The 18,342-nt window shown below is 47.2% G+C and overlaps 1 protein-coding gene across 1 annotated transcript; it reads right to left on the bottom strand.

Annotated features, from left to right (window-relative positions):
* Window positions 1-1,492: 1,492 nt before the first annotated feature.
* Window positions 1,493-16,539, bottom strand: LOC149353288 (uncharacterized). The gene is made up of 8 exons (XM_089575789.1): window positions 16,267-16,539; window positions 8,986-9,170; window positions 8,695-8,880; window positions 7,814-8,081; window positions 7,518-7,714; window positions 6,893-7,455; window positions 5,074-5,213; window positions 1,493-1,729 (listed from the first exon to the last, which is right to left on the bottom strand). The coding sequence occupies exons 4-8, from the start codon at window positions 7,940-7,942 to the stop codon at window positions 1,493-1,495; spliced, it is 1,266 nt and encodes a 421-aa protein (XP_089431915.1). The 5' UTR covers window positions 7,943-8,081; window positions 8,695-8,880; window positions 8,986-9,170; window positions 16,267-16,539.
* Between the last annotated feature and the right edge of the window lie 1,803 nt (window positions 16,540-18,342).

Here is an 18,342-nt window from a genome sequence, read left to right as displayed (position 1 = left end):
ACACCCGAACTGCGCCGTAAGGGAAGGGGGGAAGGTGGGAGTTTAAAAAGAAAAACTTCAGGGGGGCACTTTGTTGACCTAAAGTGCGGGGAGGCGAAAGCCTGTAGCGCGGTGTTGCTGCTTGTGTCACTGATGTGTGGTTAAGATGTTAATTAAGTGCACAATTGTTTGTGAATCTTAAATGCTGCAGACACTGGAGGGCGTTTGGGAGGCATCAGTCTGATTCGACTCCTTTCCGCAAACACTCTCCAGCGTCCTAAACAAGGAGAACTGCATATGCGTTGGCAGGAAGTAGCGTAGCCATTAGCACGCTCGGCTGCGGAACGGAAGGATGGTGGTCCGAATCCCATCGTGCACAAAAATGTTTTTCTGGTCTGACTAGAAAAGCGTGACACCTCTGCTGACAACTTTCTGCTGACAACCTTCTGTCGACAACGATGAGCCATTAAAGGCTTTCGCCTTACAAGACAGGCCTCTGATATAATTTCAACCACCTGGGGACCTTTAAAATGGTCTGACATAGCACAGCACACGGGCGGCTTTGCTTTTCCCCTCCATCGAAATGCGGCTGTCGCGGAAAGGTTCGAACTCGGGAACTCGGCTCGGTAGCTAAGCGCCCTCACTACTCAGCCACCGCGGTGGGTGGACTACCTTAACGCATATAATTTTTGAAATTATTCGGCGAGACACAAGGATACATTCTTTTTTTACTTTTATTGGCACACCACACGAAAGCACACAATAAAGTACACGAAAGAGAAAATAAACTGACCAGTCACGTAGAGAATGATAAAGAAACAGAAAATGCGCCAATTACAACTTGGCCAAAATATCGGGATAAGACAAAAATGCTCAAGGAGATATAGCAAGAAACTGTTCCACTCAAAATCCGGCCTATGTACAAGTGATCATGAAAGCCTCGGTCGCCTACTCCCCCCAAAGACGGCTCCATCAAGATGTGCGCATTGCGTTGCCTGGTCCTCCTGCCCATTCCTCTCTCCTTAAGTGTCCAAGAGAGTGTGAGTGTCCATTCTGTACGCTGTCCAACATTCCCACCGCCCCCTCACTCCACTGCCACACACACACACAAAAAAGCACTGCCCTGGTCTAGTGCCTCTTCAATGCGTTCGAAGCCGCGCTGGTGACAGAGTAGACCACAGCGGCACCCTTTGCAGCAGCTGCGGTGGTTATGATGACCCCACCGCCCTAGACTGCATTCGGGCGCTCTGCTTTCGCCGCCCAAATCTCCTCCCCCGACGTCATCACGCAGTCCGGATACTGCAGCGAACGTTTCTTCGGCGGTGCGCCGTACGGCTTACAACGTTTCTGCTCCCCACTGCGGCTTGTATCCGGCGGCCACGGACGCCGGCACCGGTGCTCCCTTGGTGAACGTGGGCGTCGGCTGCACCTCCCAAACCTCCGCTGTTGCCCTGCAGAACCTCCACTTTCGCCCACCAAGCACTGTAGCTGTGCTCTCCCTCTGCGCTCCGCTTCAGATCGGTGCCGTAGCTGAAGGAGAGGGAGAGGACGCATTGTCGAAGATGGAGACAGCGAGCACCATGGGCAGGTCCTCGCGGCCGACGAGGGTCACCGGAAGCCTGGCCTGTGCCTCCGCCTCGAATTGCGAGTTGTTCTCGACGACACCAGCTACCTCGGACGTACGGGGCCGCCATGACGCCGTGTAGAAGGGCGGCACCGGCAGGAGCTTGGGCCGCCGCCGCCTCCGCCGCTACCACCACCACCACCGCCCCGGGCTTGGAATGCCGCGTCAGCGTTCCGGCGCAGCGGATGTTCGGCAATGCGCGTGCCCTCCATCTGTTTCAGCTTCGTCGTCATCGCTTCCGTTTTAGGACCGAGTCCTGAAGAGCGTCTCGAAAGCCCCCAAGGGCCGCTTTTTTCGCTCACGGTTCTGGTGTGAACAAGTAGCTCAACAGACTTCTGTAATTCCACGCTAAACTGTTTCGCGAAAGGAGCCGCCCTTGAGCGTTTCGTGCAATATTTGCTTACTTCTTTTTTGAGGACACCATACATCGCCGCTCACCGCAGATAGCAGGCATCAGAGTCAACCTCCTCTTGTTTTTTACGAGTGTAGCATTGGGGCGTGGTATTGATTTCCTCGTTCGCGTACGTTTCACTCTTGGGACATATCTTGCGGCGTGCTCGCGCTGGCGTCATGGCCGATACCGAGAGACGCAGAAAGAAAGGCGAGGTAAAAAGAAGGTAACTGGTTGCTAGCTCATCAGCGGGGAATGTCATTCAAGCAAGACTTCGGAAGAAAATGAGAGAGAGAGAGAAATACAAAACGGGAGGAAGGCAGGGATGTTAACCAGAAAGGTTTCTGGTTGACTACCCTGCACTAGGGAAGGGAATAAGGGGTTAAAAAGGGAAGAGAGAAGGAACCGGAGACCAAGTCACAATTTGTCAATCAAGGCAGTCTCTCGTAAAAAACAAAACAGTGTCTTGTACAAGACCTACTGAACTACAGACCTGCACATTTGGCGGGGTCCTATGGGACTGCGTGCGCCAACTTTCGTTAGTTTTTTGGCCGCTGAGGGCGCTCGGTTGACCTGTTCGTCTGCTACTATCATCATGATCGTGTTCTATGTGCGCCAACTTTCGTTAGCTTTTTGGCCGCTGAGGGCGCTCGGTTGACCTGTTCGTCTGCCATTATCATCATCATCGTTTTCTATGTGTGACGGCGCGGTTGGCTTTCACGCATGCAATTTTAGAACGTGGTTTGAAGCAACGTGTTTGGAGTCCATGCGCTACGACAAATGATTTCTCCTCTCACTGCCTCTCGGTGCATTTGTCCTGTCTTATTATTTTGAAATCTAGTTATGAACCAAGCAAGTATGTTTTTTTTTTCAATTCTAGCGGTGAATATTCTGTTCGCGCGCTTGCAGCGTGTGACTTGCTGGCATCGCGGCCGCGTTAAAAAAAAAGGCGGTGAGGCACTCAGTTGTTTAAACACTTCATTCACACAAGGCTTACATATCATTCTGAGTAAAACACGCTTAATACAAGCGTAAAGTAGTTTTTGTAAGTATTTTTAGAACGAGTTAATTATGCAAAGCGTTATGTTTATGTGTCGCTCGGGCTTGAAATATAGGCGTGTCTAGATCTCCAAGCCACAAAGAGAAAATTGCCAGCGATAGTGTGTAATTAGTTTTTATTATGCACGCTGCCTACCACATGTGAAACTTAACATGTGAAACTTAGCAGATGAAACTTAACATACTCATGACTTGTATATAATCATAATTTTCGAAAAGCCCATTTCTGAAGGTTTATTTTTCTTACACGTACCCGCTGAAATCTTCGGCGACGCTATATTCCGAGACGAGAATGAATTACGAGGGTAATCCCAAAAGTATAAGGCCTTCAAAGGGCTGCGGCCGTAGGGAAACTATTTGTGTGGCTGCTCGCCATACTGTGTTCATTGTTCCTCGTCTTCCAAAGAAGTCATGACTCAGCGCGAAAGGGACTGTTAAATTTTGCAAGGCTACCGCCAGATGCGATCGAAGTTTGCGCATTTATTCAATTGTGGAACTCAAAAGGCGTTTAACCAATCGAAAATCGTCGCCAGTTGACGGAAGTGTACGGAGAGCCTTGCATGGACATTAAATACGTCCGCAAGTGGTGTAGGGAGTTCACCGCTGGTCGCACTGAAATTCACGACGAAGAAAGACGCCGGAGACCGTCAATTTCTGATGAGACAGCCGCAAAGGTCGAAGAAATGATGCGGCAAGATGGGAGGATCACACTCGACGAACTCTGCATTTTGGTTCCTGGCGTTTCTATAGAAGCACTATTCATAAGATTTTGACAGCAAAGTTGAAATATCGGAAGGTGTGCGTAAGATGGGTTCCGCGAATGCTCAGATACGACCATCAACGGCAACGCGTTGACTCCTCGCGCGCATTTCTTCGGCGTTATGGAGATGAAATGGAGACCTTTTTGGATTCCATTTTTACGGGCGACGAAACCTGGGCATTCCACTTCCCACCTGAGAGTAAACAAGAATCACGTGAGTGGCGGCACTCCTCGCCGCTCAAGCCGCGAAAGTTCAAGCGAACACAGTCTGCCGGCAAAGTCATGGCAACTGTGTTTTTGGATCGAAAAAGGGTATTGTTGGTAGACCGTACGGTTCTAGGCACCACAGTAAACGCGGAGAGATATTTTGAGACCCCTAAGAAACTCAGACGGGCGATTCAAAATCGCAGAAGAATGTTGAGCAAGCTAGGGCGTGAGTCTTCTCCACGACAACGCTCGCCCCCACGTTACCTGCCAAACCGTCGCGCTCCTGCAACAGTTTGGATGGGACGCATGGAGTTCTTTCCTTCCTCCATGATGGGACCTGATCAGCCACACACCCTACAGTCCGGACTTGGCACCAAGTGACTACCACTTGTTTCCTAACTTAAGGGAACATCTCGCTGGAAGGCGCTTCACCAATGGTGACGAAGTGAGAGTTGCGGTCAAACGCTCCCTCAACGGTATGGCGGCGAGCTGGTATGATATGGGCACACAAAAACTGCACCTGCGTCTGCAAAAATGCTCACACCGCAACGGCGATTATGTGGAAAAGCGGAAGAATGGTCTGCCTTTTGATTTGTAAATTGCTGAAAAGAAACGTTCCTTTCGATTGATAAAAGATGTGGAGACCTTAATTTTGGGATGACCCTCGTAATTCGATATGCTTGGGTTCCCGCGTCGACGTGCGAATAATTAAACTTTCAGCACTTTTCTAGATGTTGGCTTCTGAGATATTATTTTCATTCTCCCTTCCTTGGCGGTCTTGTCGGCTAAGTAGTTAGCGAAAAAGGGCCTGCTGAACTTTTCGAGGACAAGCCGTGTGACCGCTTCTAGGTGCTGTTTGGTTGATCCGTCGTGCATGAAAAGTTTGTTCTGAGTCGCTGCCGGAAGGACGCTTTGCACAAAAAGTGACATAGGTTTCTTTAGGGAAATGGACAAGGGCGCGAAGGCTTCTGCTGCTTGCTCTAACGCGCAGACGAAAGAAATGAATTGGAGGTTAGGATATGACAGTCCTCCGCGATCCATATTGAAGATCACGGCTGTGGCAGGGCCGGATGACCGCGGGGCCTTGATGTTTTCCACGCACTGGTGGCAGTCGATCGCATCTTCCACTGCCTTGAACAAATATCCTGCTATGAGGCCCAATGTGCTGGCCCTAATGCCCGGAATTGGGGCACCTGAGAAAGAAACCAGAAGCCGAGATGAGGTGACAAAATGAGGTTTGCACGCACAAAATGGTTAAGCTTTCTGTGTTAAGGCAAGTAAAATAGACAGCAAGTTACAAACGCAATTATTTTACGCAGCGCAGGTCTGTGCATTCTTTGTAAAGCTCTTCAACGCATTTTTTTCATGCATAGAGTTGTTACGCAAGCACAGCAGCAATCAGATAAACATGTAGACAGAGTGCGATCAGAACTAAGACATCATGGGAAGTAGCGGGGCCAGTTGGTTCATTTTTCAACTTAAAACAGTGCGCAGGTACAGGACACAGTCAAGAAACACACAGACACAGCCGTTGAACAGAACTAAGAGGCGTTTGAAATGCATGCACTCAATTATTCTGGAAGACCTCCGAAACGGCACCCCTTTCTTCCTTTCTTCTTTCACTCCCTCCTTTATCCCTTCCCTTACGGCGCGGTTCGGGTGTTCCCCGAGAGAATTAAGTGAGACAGATACTGCGTCATTTCCTTTACTCGAAACCAAAACCAAACCAAGCGATAATGAGGTGCACTTGTTGTAAAAGCAGTCAATTTAATAATTAATTTTAAGGCGGAAGCCTTTAATGGCTCATTGTTGGAAGCAGGAATTGTCGACAGAAATGTCACGCTTTTCAATTGGTCGAAATGGTCGTGACGGCACAGTGCGCGAATTTCAAACGGGGGCAATTGTATTTGGCTAGTAACCATGCAACCGATTAAAGGGATTGTATAGTGATGCTTCATGTAAGTTGGACTGAGTTTAGTTAATTGCTTAATTAACCAATTAGCCTAAATAACCTTTCTACTCAGACCAGAATAAAACCGAGTAGGAAACTGGTCGAGTTCGGGAATCGAACCCCGGTCTCCGGAGTGCGAGACGAGCATGCTAACCACTCCGCCATGCCAGCTTTTTTTTTTGTCGATGGTTTGGAATGAACAAAGGCGCGTCTAGTGAATACGGTGTCTTCGTTCACTCCCATCATCTTCCCTTCCCTAACGGCGAGGTTCACTTTAGGTGAACAAAGCGCCCCCCTGAATTTTAATCTTATCATTCTGTTTCTGTTACTACTGCAGATCGCTTTTTCTGTAATGTAATTTTATTTGCGCGAAATTTTTGCCGTGCATGTGTCACGATGAGTTAATAATAAATATACACTTCCACACAAATAGCAGTCTAGGAACGCAGACATTTACGAACGGTGAATCTATCTATGAATGTTTTTTTTTTTTTTTATTGTTGCGGTTTAGTACGAAAGCATATGCATTTAGCCTTCCCTGGAGATTTCGACCATATGTGCCTCACGCGGAAAAATGAAGCCTCAGCCAGACTCGGTAAGGAAATGGGTGTAATGCGGGCTTTAGTGTAATTCGCCTTTCCTTTTTCTCTAAACCAGGGCAGGTTTTAGACTCTGGTGACATTGAGTAAAGGAAAAGCGCATAACTGGCCCGCTGGGTTAGTGGAAACCTAAATCGTGCTTTGAGGTATACGTGACGGTGGTGTGCACCTGCTGAAACTGCGCTTTCGCAAAATATTTCGTGCTGAGCGATGCTAAACTGCCAGCCATGTTCTTTCTCTATCATGCATCGGTAATTATATCCACTCGAAAGGTGGTGTCAAAAACAAGATGCTTAGCATTGCTGCAAACGGAAACGTTCACCATTCGAGATCCTCAAAGCAGCAAGGTGTGGCTGCAAAACCCGTTCCATTTCGGCACGCGTCGCGATTCCTCCTTCTGAGGCAGATCCGGCGTCACTGTGTCCGCCACCGCTGGCCATGGCGATAGATGGCTCCTGTGGCGGCTCTTGTCGCCTGCCAGTCCCTGCTGGTAGCATATGTGGCGCCTGGTAGCCCGAAAGCCTCTGAATGGATCCCAGAGGAGCCACAACTTTCCCTGTATTGCCGCTTGCTGATGACTGAACGACACCCATAACCAGCATTTTCTGCAAGGACGAAAGTGCGGCACGAGCATCTGTCTGGTCATTGCAGCCGTTCATGCGCCGGATAGCAGAAAACAGGGCTTCCACAGGATCGCTAGAGAATTTTGACGTCAAATCATAGACGAAGCCAGATTGGATGAGGTATCTGGTGCACAAAAATGTTGACACCGTTGTCACCTGCAGCGCTTCATAGGTCTCAAGAGACAAGAATGCACTCTTGTGGGGTGCTGCTTCCTTCCAAGCCGCAAAGAAGGGAAGGAAGTCGTTCTCCAGCCAGGACAACCTGGAATAGACATCAGTAATAATGCCAAACCACGCGGCCAAAAGATATGATAGACTATATACCTATCATCGTCAGGAGAGCTGAATGGCATCCTGTTTGGATCTCTGCTCACGATGTAAAATGTCGTCCTTCGTACATTGTGGATGGTGAACCATTTGAAAATGAGTTCCATCAGTTGTATGGTTGGAAGACTGTCCTCGAAGCCAATCACCCCAAATCTTTGTCCGTGTTGTTGTAGATACCGAAGGACGGCTGTAACCTAAAAAAAAAAAGGAAAAAATTGCGAGGCACGTTGAACAGCATGCCCCATTGATTTTCTGTTCTTTTTTCTCTTGGTTTAAATACCATTGGTAATTGCCTGCGGAGAAAATATGTCAAGAGCCCTCTTGACATTCATTTTCTCGAAAGTCGTGGGAAAGACATGTTTCTGTGTGAGGCATCTCACTAATTTGAAAGAAGGCTGCCTTTCAGTAATTTCGAGCAGCATTCTAAGATATTTAGGGCTGTAGTGTTGATCCCCGTTGCATAGGGTTCGGTTCGAGGCGAGTAGCTGGTTTCGCAGGTTTTTCAGAATGTGGCAGTGATCAAATGCTAGAAACTACTTTCGCCCACTGTTCATGGGGTGTCTGCAAAAAAAAAAAAAGAAAGAAGAGGGAAAGCGTCAATAAGCACAAGATAATTAAAAAAAGCCATATCTCATTCTTCCAGCTAATGCAAGCAAAAGAACTGTACGCCGGCGCTGGAATGAAGACAACGAAAGTGCCGACGCCAACGACGCCGAGGCTCCTGGGGGCGGCCTGTATACTGACGCTCGTGCTGAGAACTGCTTTTCATGTAACCCTCCCTTTCGCCCCACTGTTTTCCCGATTACATATGTGGCCGAGTATTCGTTGCCGGCGCCGCTCAAATCCCCATAAACCCCTCTTCAGGACTTGTGCCTCGCTGCTTCTGCTTCTACAAACGTATAGCACCGATCTTCGGGAGGTTAACATCGAAGAGTACACGGAGCGTTAACAGCGCTTACGAAATGTGCGTATTTAAAAGTATGAACCGTTCTTTTCCTAACGGGCGGCTCGTCTAACGAACGGGTGATCATGCATGCTATACAGTAACCGAGTTTCCCAAATTCTAGCACTGCTCCGACGCCCACAGTGTTCCCTCGATAAGGCCAGTGCACACAGCTGTGTATACTATATAGGTGAAGTGTATATGAAAGGAATTGCGCTCAAGTACACTTACGGCACCTCCGGGCTTATTTTGCCATTGCTTAGTATGGAAAACATCTTGCAGTTGGAGGCATGGTTGTCGGCTACTAGGCGCACTACTTGGAATCCAGCCTCCTCTATGGACTTCATTACTTTCATTGTCAGGTGGTGCAGTTCCTCTCCTTTTATCGATTGGGTAAACTAGTACCCTACTGGTAGGCTGAAAAAATGTCACACACGTATGCCAGGTTAGAATAGCCCAGAACGCAAACACGATTTACATACTCGTTAATTATACATATACGTAAACGTTGGCATAGCTCACGTGTAGTGCGTAGAGAGGCCGACGAAGACGAAGGCAAGAAGGTGCGTGGCCAGCTCATTCTCCAGACTTACTTCGCTCTCGAGGCCTCCCATTTCGACAAGTCCATGAACGGCGTCTCCTTGCTTTTCATAGCTTGCACACTGTTTTAGAGACATTTCGTCAAGTACAAAGGAGCCCATTTTTTCCTGAAAAAGTACATATATATCATACAAGTGAAAGGAAAGAGAGGTGCTCGAATTGTGACATAATAAATGACTGTTTGCTTCCGTCTCACGCGCACGCACGGACGCACAAACACACACGCGCGCACACACACACGCATATATATATATATATATATATAAGGAAAGAGTTGAAGTACACTTCTTAGAGAAACATTTATTTACCGACGGTTTCGGACGGTGGACCGTCCTTCATCAGGGTAAGGTTGTTTGTGAACAAAGAAGATCCACTTGCTCACGGCACCGCACACAGATGGAGAGGGAAAGACGCTCTCCTTTGAGGAAACAAAACAAAACACGAAAAGCAAGACAGTGGCGGACAAGGGTGTTCCTGCCGATTAAGGGGAAAATGAGGGCTGCAAAGCGAGCAGACAAAAAAGAAAAAAAGAAAAGAACGAATTAAAGAAAGGGGAAAAGAGGGGGTGGGGGGAAGGCAAGGAGGCAAAAGGTTGTAGCGGAAGTGGAGAGGGGTGAGCTGTCTGCGAGGAAAACCGTTGAGAAGAAATATTGTGGGCGGAGGCTTCCTTCGGCGGGAGCGGGACGTTCGAACACGCGGGAAGAAAACATTATCGCGCCCGTTGCATCACAGTGCCAACCGCCCGACAGAAGTGTGGTTACTGGCTGTTTGAATGTGAGTTACGGCGGCGGCGCGATCACATCGACGGAGAGTTAACCGGCCAGACGCCGGACGGAAACCTGATCCCGTGGCTGGGCCCCGCGGAGACCCAGCGCCAGCCCCCGGCCGCTACTCGTCAGCCGCGCGCCCCCTCGCAAAGACACAGCGCCGCCGACGAGGTGCCCTTTCCAAGCAGCGAAGTGGGGGGCAGAGCAACGAAAAAACGAGAGAAAGAGAGGGCGTACGCAGAGCAGGAAAAAAAAAAGAAAACAAGAAAACAAAAAGAAAACAAAAAAAGGAAAAAAAGGAAAGAAAAAGAGGCATGAGAACTTGCAAAAACGTGAAAAAAGGGAGGGGGGATCAGGGTGGCTTGCTAAGTACCTCCCTCATCTACCTCACCTTTTTGAAAAACACGAAGTAGCCCAAATTCACTTACGGCCCCTTGTTAGCGCCCTGCGCCTTCGTAAGGCAGGCAAGTAGAAAATTGGGCTATCTAGCTGGACGACCGACGAACGGGATTCACAGTGATCCACAACCATATTAGTGTATAGCAACACTCCTAATCCTCGTTCGCAAACCAATGTAATGTATTGAGCATCATTCTTTTCGATTTATTTGAAATGGCATTTAAAAAAGGGGGGGGGGGGGATGGAAGGCCCCCTTATGGTTTACTGCAGAAGTCGTTTCAGCAGCAATGTTTGGGCATAAGGAAGAAAAGAAAGGTTGGGGTAGGAGACAGGCAGCATGTAGACGCAAACACTCAAAATGGCATGACCTCAGGCGATTCAGTCGAAGAGGCTGTGAATCTCACTGGGCCTCTGATTTCTGAAGTGCGGAGAGAGCTCCGGGGATCTCATTTATACCTGCCTGCACCGTATTAAATTTGAAAATAAAGTATGACTCCCGTTGTTCCCGCTCACGGGTATTTTTGAAACCGCTCTGTAGCAGAGTGACTTTAATTTTGTCGAAATCATGATTTTCTTGACGGACGTGTTTCGACAGGGGGAGGAGAGGAAGTGATTTGGCATGCGCGGTGATTATTGAATCGAATTCGGAAGGGATTCTCGGTCTGGCCAATGTATTGCATTTGACAGTTGCCGCACTCGAGCATGTACAGTACGTTACTACTGTCACAATTCAAGTTCTCTCGAATGGAGTGTTTGAAATTAGAATGTGTGCTCTGAGCCAACGTCGTTTTCTGCATGTGCTTGCAAACTTGACACCGATTCTTCCCGCAAGGCACGCAACCTACAGGCTCTTGTTTACTGATAGTAGAGTGAACCACATAATTTTGCAAATTTTTTGGTCGTCGGTAGGTGACCCGTGGAGCCGTTGGGAAAATCTTTGAGAGTCGGTCGCTTTGTTCGATGATGTTAAAATGTTTTCTTAGAATTTTGTTTACATTCGGAAGGTTGTTCGCAAAGGTTAAGACTAGATTAGAGCGGTGTTCATTTGGAGCTGCTGACGCGGGATCCCCAAACAGTTCGTTACGATTTCTCTCTTCCGCTTTTCTAATTGCATCGTCGACAATAGAGAGCGGATAGCGCTGATGATTCAAAACCTCCCGCATACGATTAGAATTATCCTTAAAATCTTCTGAGCGTGAGCACAGTCGTTTGAATCTGATGGCCTGAGAGTATGGAATAGAGGTTTTGCAGTGGCGTGGGTGGCAGCTCTTGTAATGGAGGTACTGTTGTCTATCAGTGGGCTTCCTGTAGACACTGGTGATTAAGATGCCCTGTTCTATTCGAATCAAGACGTCCAAAAAGTTAATTTGATTGGTCGAATAGGTGTGCATAAAAGAGAGGTTTGGATGTATGTTGTTAAATGATGAGATAAACTGGATGAGCTGGTCCTCAGTGCCGGTCCATACCATGAATATATCGTCTAGGAAGCGTCTGTAGAAAGCCGGTTTTGTTGGATATGACCGGAGAAAGTCCGATTCAATGCTGTTCATGAATATGTTGGCATAGTTTGGCGCCATCTTTGTGCCCATAGCGGTGCCACTCGTTTGTAGGTAGAACGAGTTGTTGAATTCGAAGGAGTTGAGTTTGAGAACCAGATTAGTCAGTTCTGCAAGGGTACTTTTGCTGGGAGAATCCAGGCTTTTGTATTTCTCATACGATGTGATCAGAGCCCGGATGCCGTCATCATGCGGTATATTAGTGTACAGGGATACCACGTCCAGGGATTGACGGTGTGATCGCGCTCAGCCGCCCACTCCCCCCTCAGCTATTGCTACACACTCTCGGAATTTTTAAAATTAAGAAAAATAATAGACAAAAGGATCAGGCACGAGCTCCACATAAAGTCGCTTAAAATATACCTAAAATCAAATACGGTGCCCAAGGGCCTTTCCGTGTCTTTAACGCCGTCGATGAACAATCTCTTGAAAACCAATAGCCTAGCTTGGAGCCAAGTTCTGCTTAACGCATCCCTAATCCTTCTGAAAATAACTATAGACCATTGCAAAGAGATGTTGGCATCACTGAGCCGTGAGGAGAGGCGAGCTCGTCAAAACGTGGTACTTTCGGATATGGAGAATCAAGAGCTTGAGTTCTTTCAGTCGAGCAAGACTAAGCAAATCTGGAATAACAAATGCAAGAAATTCTCGCGAGATAACATCCAGCTTGAGTAAGGAAGAGAGAGCGCCGTGGCATCGAAACAAAGAGAGGACAAAATACAACCTATATACACCCGCATGCCTACAAGCGATCATGCAACCCCATTTAATCAAACATTGGAGGGTTCGGATGTACAGGAGAACATTATTAATCTCTCAAACGCACCCCTTAGCAAAGAGGAAAAATCGGTATTGTCACGTGGACTGAAATTCTGTCCAAATACTGGCCGATATGACGAATACAAATTACTAAAGGATCTCGACAATTTTTCTCGAAATCTGAGACTCCAGGAGTACTTTTCTGATAAGCCGAACCAAAATTGCAACTCATTCCCTCCCTCTCAGGAACAGTGGACACCGAGATCCGGTAGGGATAAACATCTGGACATGTATCTAAAAGCGATTCAACGAGACATCATTCAGGCCTTCGAGGCACACAAACCGGGACCACCGAATCTTTCCAGGGAAGAGCGTGACGCCTTGGAATCACTCAGCAAGCGAACGGACGTTGTTATTAAACCCGCTGACAAAGGAGGCGGCATAGTAATTTTAGATAAAGAAAAATATATCCAGGAGGGATACCGCCAACTCAATAACTCCAATTTCTATCGCTTGCTTTCATCAGACCCCACCTCTGAGCACAGCAAAATTATAGAAAAAACCTTGAAACAACTCACCGATGAAGGTGAATTACCGCCACGAGTAAGAAAGGCGCTGACGCCATTAAATGCGTCTCCAGGGCGCTTTTACGTGCTCCCAAAAATACATAAAGAAAATCATCCGGGTCGACCGATCGTTTCCGGCATTGGCACACTCACGGAACCAATCTCCAGCTACATTGATTCTCTGATCAGGCATATCCCTCCTAAACACACATCTTACATTCGTGACACTACTCATTTTCTAAAAGAATTAAGTCAATTTACTGCTCCAGAAGGAGCTTTTCTGGTAACCCTGGACGTGGTATCCATGTACACTAATATACCGCATGATGACGGCATCCGGGCTCTGATCACATCGTATGAGAAATACAAAAGCCTGGATTCTCCCAGCAAAAGTACCCTCGCAGAACTGACTACTCTGGTTCTCAAACTCAACTCCTTCGAATTCAACAACTCGTTCTACCTACAAACGAGTGGCACCGCTATGGGCACAAAGATGGCGCCAAACTATGCCAACATATTCATGAACAGCATTGAATCGGACTTTCTCCGGTCATATCCAACAAAACCGGCTTTCTACAGACGCTTCCTAGACGATATATTCATGGTATGGACCGGCACTGAGGACCAGCTCATCCAGTTTATCTCATCATTTAACAACATACATCCAAACCTCTCTTTTACGCACACCTATTCGACCAATCAAATTAACTTTTTGGACGTCTTGATTCGAATAGAACAGGGCATCTTAATCACCAGTGTCTACAGGAAGCCCACTGATAGACAACAGTACCTCCATTACAAGAGCTGCCACCCACGCCACTGCAAAACCTCTATTCCATACTCTCAGGCCATCAGATTCAAACGACTGTGCTCACGCTCACAAGATTTTAAGGATAATTCTAATCGTATGCGGGAGGTTTTGAATCATCAGCGCTATCCGCTCTCTATTGTCGACGATGCAATTAGAAAAGCGGAAGAGAGAAATCGTAACGAACTGTTTGGGGATCCCGCGTCAGCAGCTCCCAATGAACACCGCTCTAATCTAGTCTTAACCTTTGCGAACAACCTTCCAAATGTAAACAAAATTCTAAGAAAACATTTTAACATCATCGAACAAAGCGACCGACTCTCAAAGATTTTCCCAACGGCTCCACGGGTCACCTACCGACGACCAAAAAATTTGCAAACTTATGTGGTTCACTCTACTATCAGTAAACAAGAGCCTGTAGGTTGCGTGCCTTGCGGGAAGAATCGGTGTCAAGTTTGCAAGCACATGCAGAAAACGACGTTGGCTCAGAGCACACATTCTAATTTCAAACACTCCATTCGAGAGAACTTGAATTGTGACAGTAGTAACGTACTGTACATGCTCGAGTGCGGCAACTGTCAAATGCAATACATTGGCCAGACCGAGAATCCCTTCCGAATTCCATTCAATAATCACCGCGCATGCCAAATCACTTCCTCTCCTCCCCCTGTCGAAACACGTCCGTCAAGAAAATCATGATTTCGACAAAATTAAAGTCACTCTGCTACAGAGCGGTTTCAAAAATACCCGTGAGCGGGAACAACGGGAGTCATACTTTATTTTCAAATTTAATACGGTGCAGGCAGGTATAAATGAGAACCCCGGAGCTCTCTGCGCACTTCAGAAATCAGAGGCCCAGTGAGATTCACAGCCTCTTCGACTGAATCGCCTGAGGTCATGCCATTTTGAGTGTTTGCGTCTACATGCCGCCTGTCTCCTACCCCAACCTTTCTTTTCTTCCTTATGCCCAAACATTGCTGCTGAAACGACTTCTGCAGTAAACCATAAGGGGGCCTTCCATCTCCCCCCCCCCCTTTTTTAAATGCCATTTCAAATAGAACGAAAAGAAAGATGCTCAATACATTACATTGGTTTGCGAACGAGGATTAGGAGTGTTGCTATACACTAATATGGTTGTGGATCACTGTGAATCCCGTTCGTCGGTCGTCCAGCTAGATAGACCAATTTTCTACTTGCCTGCCTTACGAAGGCGCAGGGCGCTAACAAGGGGCCGTAAGTGAATTTGGGCTACTTCGTGTTTTTCAAAAAGGTGAGGTAGATGAGGGAGGTACTTAGCAAGCCACCCTGATCCCCCTCCCTTTTTTCACGTTTTTGCAAGTTCTCATGCCTCTTTTTCTTTCCTTTTTTTCCTTTTTTTTGTTTTCTTTTTTGTTTTCTTGTTTTCTTTTTTTTCCTGCTCTGCGTACGCCCTCTCTTTCTCTCGTTTTTTCGTTGCTCTGCCCCCCACTTCGCTGCTTGGAAAGGGCACCTCGTCGGCGGCGCTGTGTCTTTGCGAGGGGGCGCGCGGCTGACGAGTAGCGGCCGGGGGCTGGCGCTGGGTCTCCGCGGGGCCCAGCCACGGGATCAGGTTTCCGTCCGGCGTCTGGCCGGTTAACTCTCCGTCGATGTGATCGCGCCGCCGCCGTAACTCACATTCAAACAGCCAGTAACCACACTTCTGTCGGGCGGTTGGCACTGTGATGCAACGGGCGCGATAATGTTTTCTTCCCGCGTGTTCGAACGTCCCGCTCCCGCCGAAGGAAGCCTCCGCCCACAATATTTCTTCTCAACGGTTTTCCTCGCAGACAGCTCACCCCTCTCCACTTCCGCTACAACCTTTTGCCTCCTTGCCTTCCCCCCACCCCCTCTTTTCCCCTTTCTTTAATTCGTTCTTTTCTTTTTTTCTTTTTTGTCTGCTCGCTTTGCAGCCCTCATTTTCCCCTTAATCGGCAGGAACACCCTTGTCCGCCACTGTCTTGCTTTTCGTGTTTTGTTTTGTTTCCTCAAAGGAGAGCGTCTTTCCCTCTCCATCTGTGTGCGGTGCCGTGAGCAAGTGGATCTTCTTTGTTCACAAACAACCTTACCCTGATGAAGGACGGTCCACCGTCCGAAACCGTCTGTAAATAAATGTTTCTCTAAGAAGTGTACTTCAACTCTTTCCTTATGTTATCAGCAGTCGAGCAAGTTTTTTCATCTTAGTATATATATATATATATATATATATATATATATATATATATATATATATATATATATATATATATATATATCCACGCAACAATTTTTTTAGATGTCGGGGATAACCGCAAATAAGTGCGTTACGAAAAGCGTACTCTTTCTGAACTTACCCGCTCAGTTAGATGCGCAGCTTCCTGGTGCAACCGCTGCTTCATTAATGAAGACACCACCTCTCCGTTGCACGGCCCGATGTACCTTTTTAAAGTGGTGCGACTCGGAAGAGTCAGGCACCCTGACTCCCGCATCATTTCATAACCGCACGGTGATTTGGAATGCCATAGTACAGCTTGTCTGATTGTTTCCTCTGACCAGTGGTGATGTTTCTTGGTCAGACAGTAGAGCTGTTCTTTGAGAAAAAGTGCTTTCGAGTTATTTTCATGCAGCTTCTCCTGAAAAACAATGGAAATTTTTGCAAATATTTAATGCGCCAACCCACACCCTCAAGAAGAAGAAAGCGATTTCATTATAGTTAATAGTACCTGAAGTATTTCAGCCCCAGCAAGCTGTGAGCACGCGCCGACTTTGGATGCTTTTTTCTTCAGATCAAAAACCTGCGACTTCAAGGCACGATTCGTTTTTACAAGTCTCTGCGTCTTGCGCTTTAGTGTCTTTGTGGCCACAGTTGCGAGCGGCATCTTTTTCGAGGTCAGGTTTGTTTGCGACGAGACTGAGCGTTTGAAGCTTCTCGGTCTTGCTGTGTCGCTTTTTGATGAACAAGAGGGCCCTGTTAGAGCAGGCTCATAACTCGCCGTTGGTGAGGTCGAATCGTGGATCCCAGTTGTTCGTGCTTCCTGTTGTGCCGATGGACGGGGTGAATACGGTGCAACAGGCTGTGTTTCCTTCCTATGAAACGAAAAAGAGAACCGAATTTCAATATCTATGCGTTGTATGTGAGGACAGGGGTCAAATGAATAATTATAGCTTCTGGCATATTGGCTCACATTTCCTTGTTTGGAGCTGGGCTTCCTAACACCGCACTTCTGCAATGCAGTGACGCTTTCCTCCCGGTTGGCATAATATGGCCAGAGTCGCGCAGAAACACTGAAGGTACTGCATCCGGTTTCAGCCGTCGTCGCTTTAAGCCTGGCCTATAATCGTCAGGCGTGAAGTGAAGGCTACATACTTTTGATCGGTCACTTGGCTGCCAGAGTCGATTTTCCGGGCCTTACAGAAGAACGAAATGGAAAAGTGAAACCAAAATATAAATTGCCGCGCACACTGCAGCTGTTGTCTGCGGTGCCCATTACCACTAGTATTTTCCTGCCTGCTAATATTTGCGCGTATAAGTGGAACAAGTTACAGCGTAAAGAACGAAACGATACTTTATTGGGCTTAGAAAACAGGTATACATGCAGGCTCTCTCATGTTTTGCGTTTGATGGTTTATTTTCCTTTTCTTCAAAATATGCTCCACAAGTTTCTCAATAAACCATGCATCACCTCTTGCACATATTATTATATTCAATTCAATTCTATTCATTTATTTCACCACATATTATGTTTTGTTTTATTCCGATATAGCTGCAAAATTTCAAATTGTAAATTGCCTACCTCATTACGTTGTCGTCTAGCTGAAAGTGAGCGAGATCTGAAAAGGTCTCACCTTTCCTCGCAACAGCTTGGACCCATTCCTTCCGCACGCTCGTGACAGGAAACTCATGAAAGCTTACGCCAGGTGTTTTTTCTTGCTCTGATTTGCAGAATGGTACGCAGCAGTAAACCATTCTACAGGCTTTACGATCGCTTTACGCCATGCAGCAGTCTTTTCCAAGACGAAAACAAGAAAAATACACCCGTTCGCAACGTATCCTAATGTCGCACAAAGATCTACAACCAGTGCATCGACAACTGTCGCACCAAGCACCAAACAGCAGATATTTTGCGGCACGCTACCGTCTGCCAAACCTCCTACTCAGTTGTCGTCTGCCACATATATGTTTGCGACTCGTGGATGCTCGTATTTTATTGTACCGTTAATATGTGTAAGCTTCTTTTTTTTTAAGAAGTTCCTTTACGAGCACCAGCGCTAACAGAAAGTGCATGCTAGCATGCCGACACTCTCAAGGCCAAGTGCAGCGCCCAGGATTTGAAAAAGGCGCGATTACGCCGCTCCCGCCGCCCTCTGGTCGACAAAAAGAAAGCAACACGCAAAAAAAAAAAGAAACGCCGAGCATACGAAAATTCATA

This window comes from Amblyomma mixtum, chromosome 3, assembly GCF_055824585.1.
Source record: "Amblyomma mixtum isolate Tamu chromosome 3, ASM5582458v1, whole genome shotgun sequence".
Taxonomy (NCBI): domain Eukaryota; kingdom Metazoa; phylum Arthropoda; class Arachnida; order Ixodida; family Ixodidae; genus Amblyomma; species Amblyomma mixtum.
The sequence above is the reverse complement of the archived record's forward strand: the minus strand, read 5'-3'. Positions and strand labels throughout refer to the sequence as shown.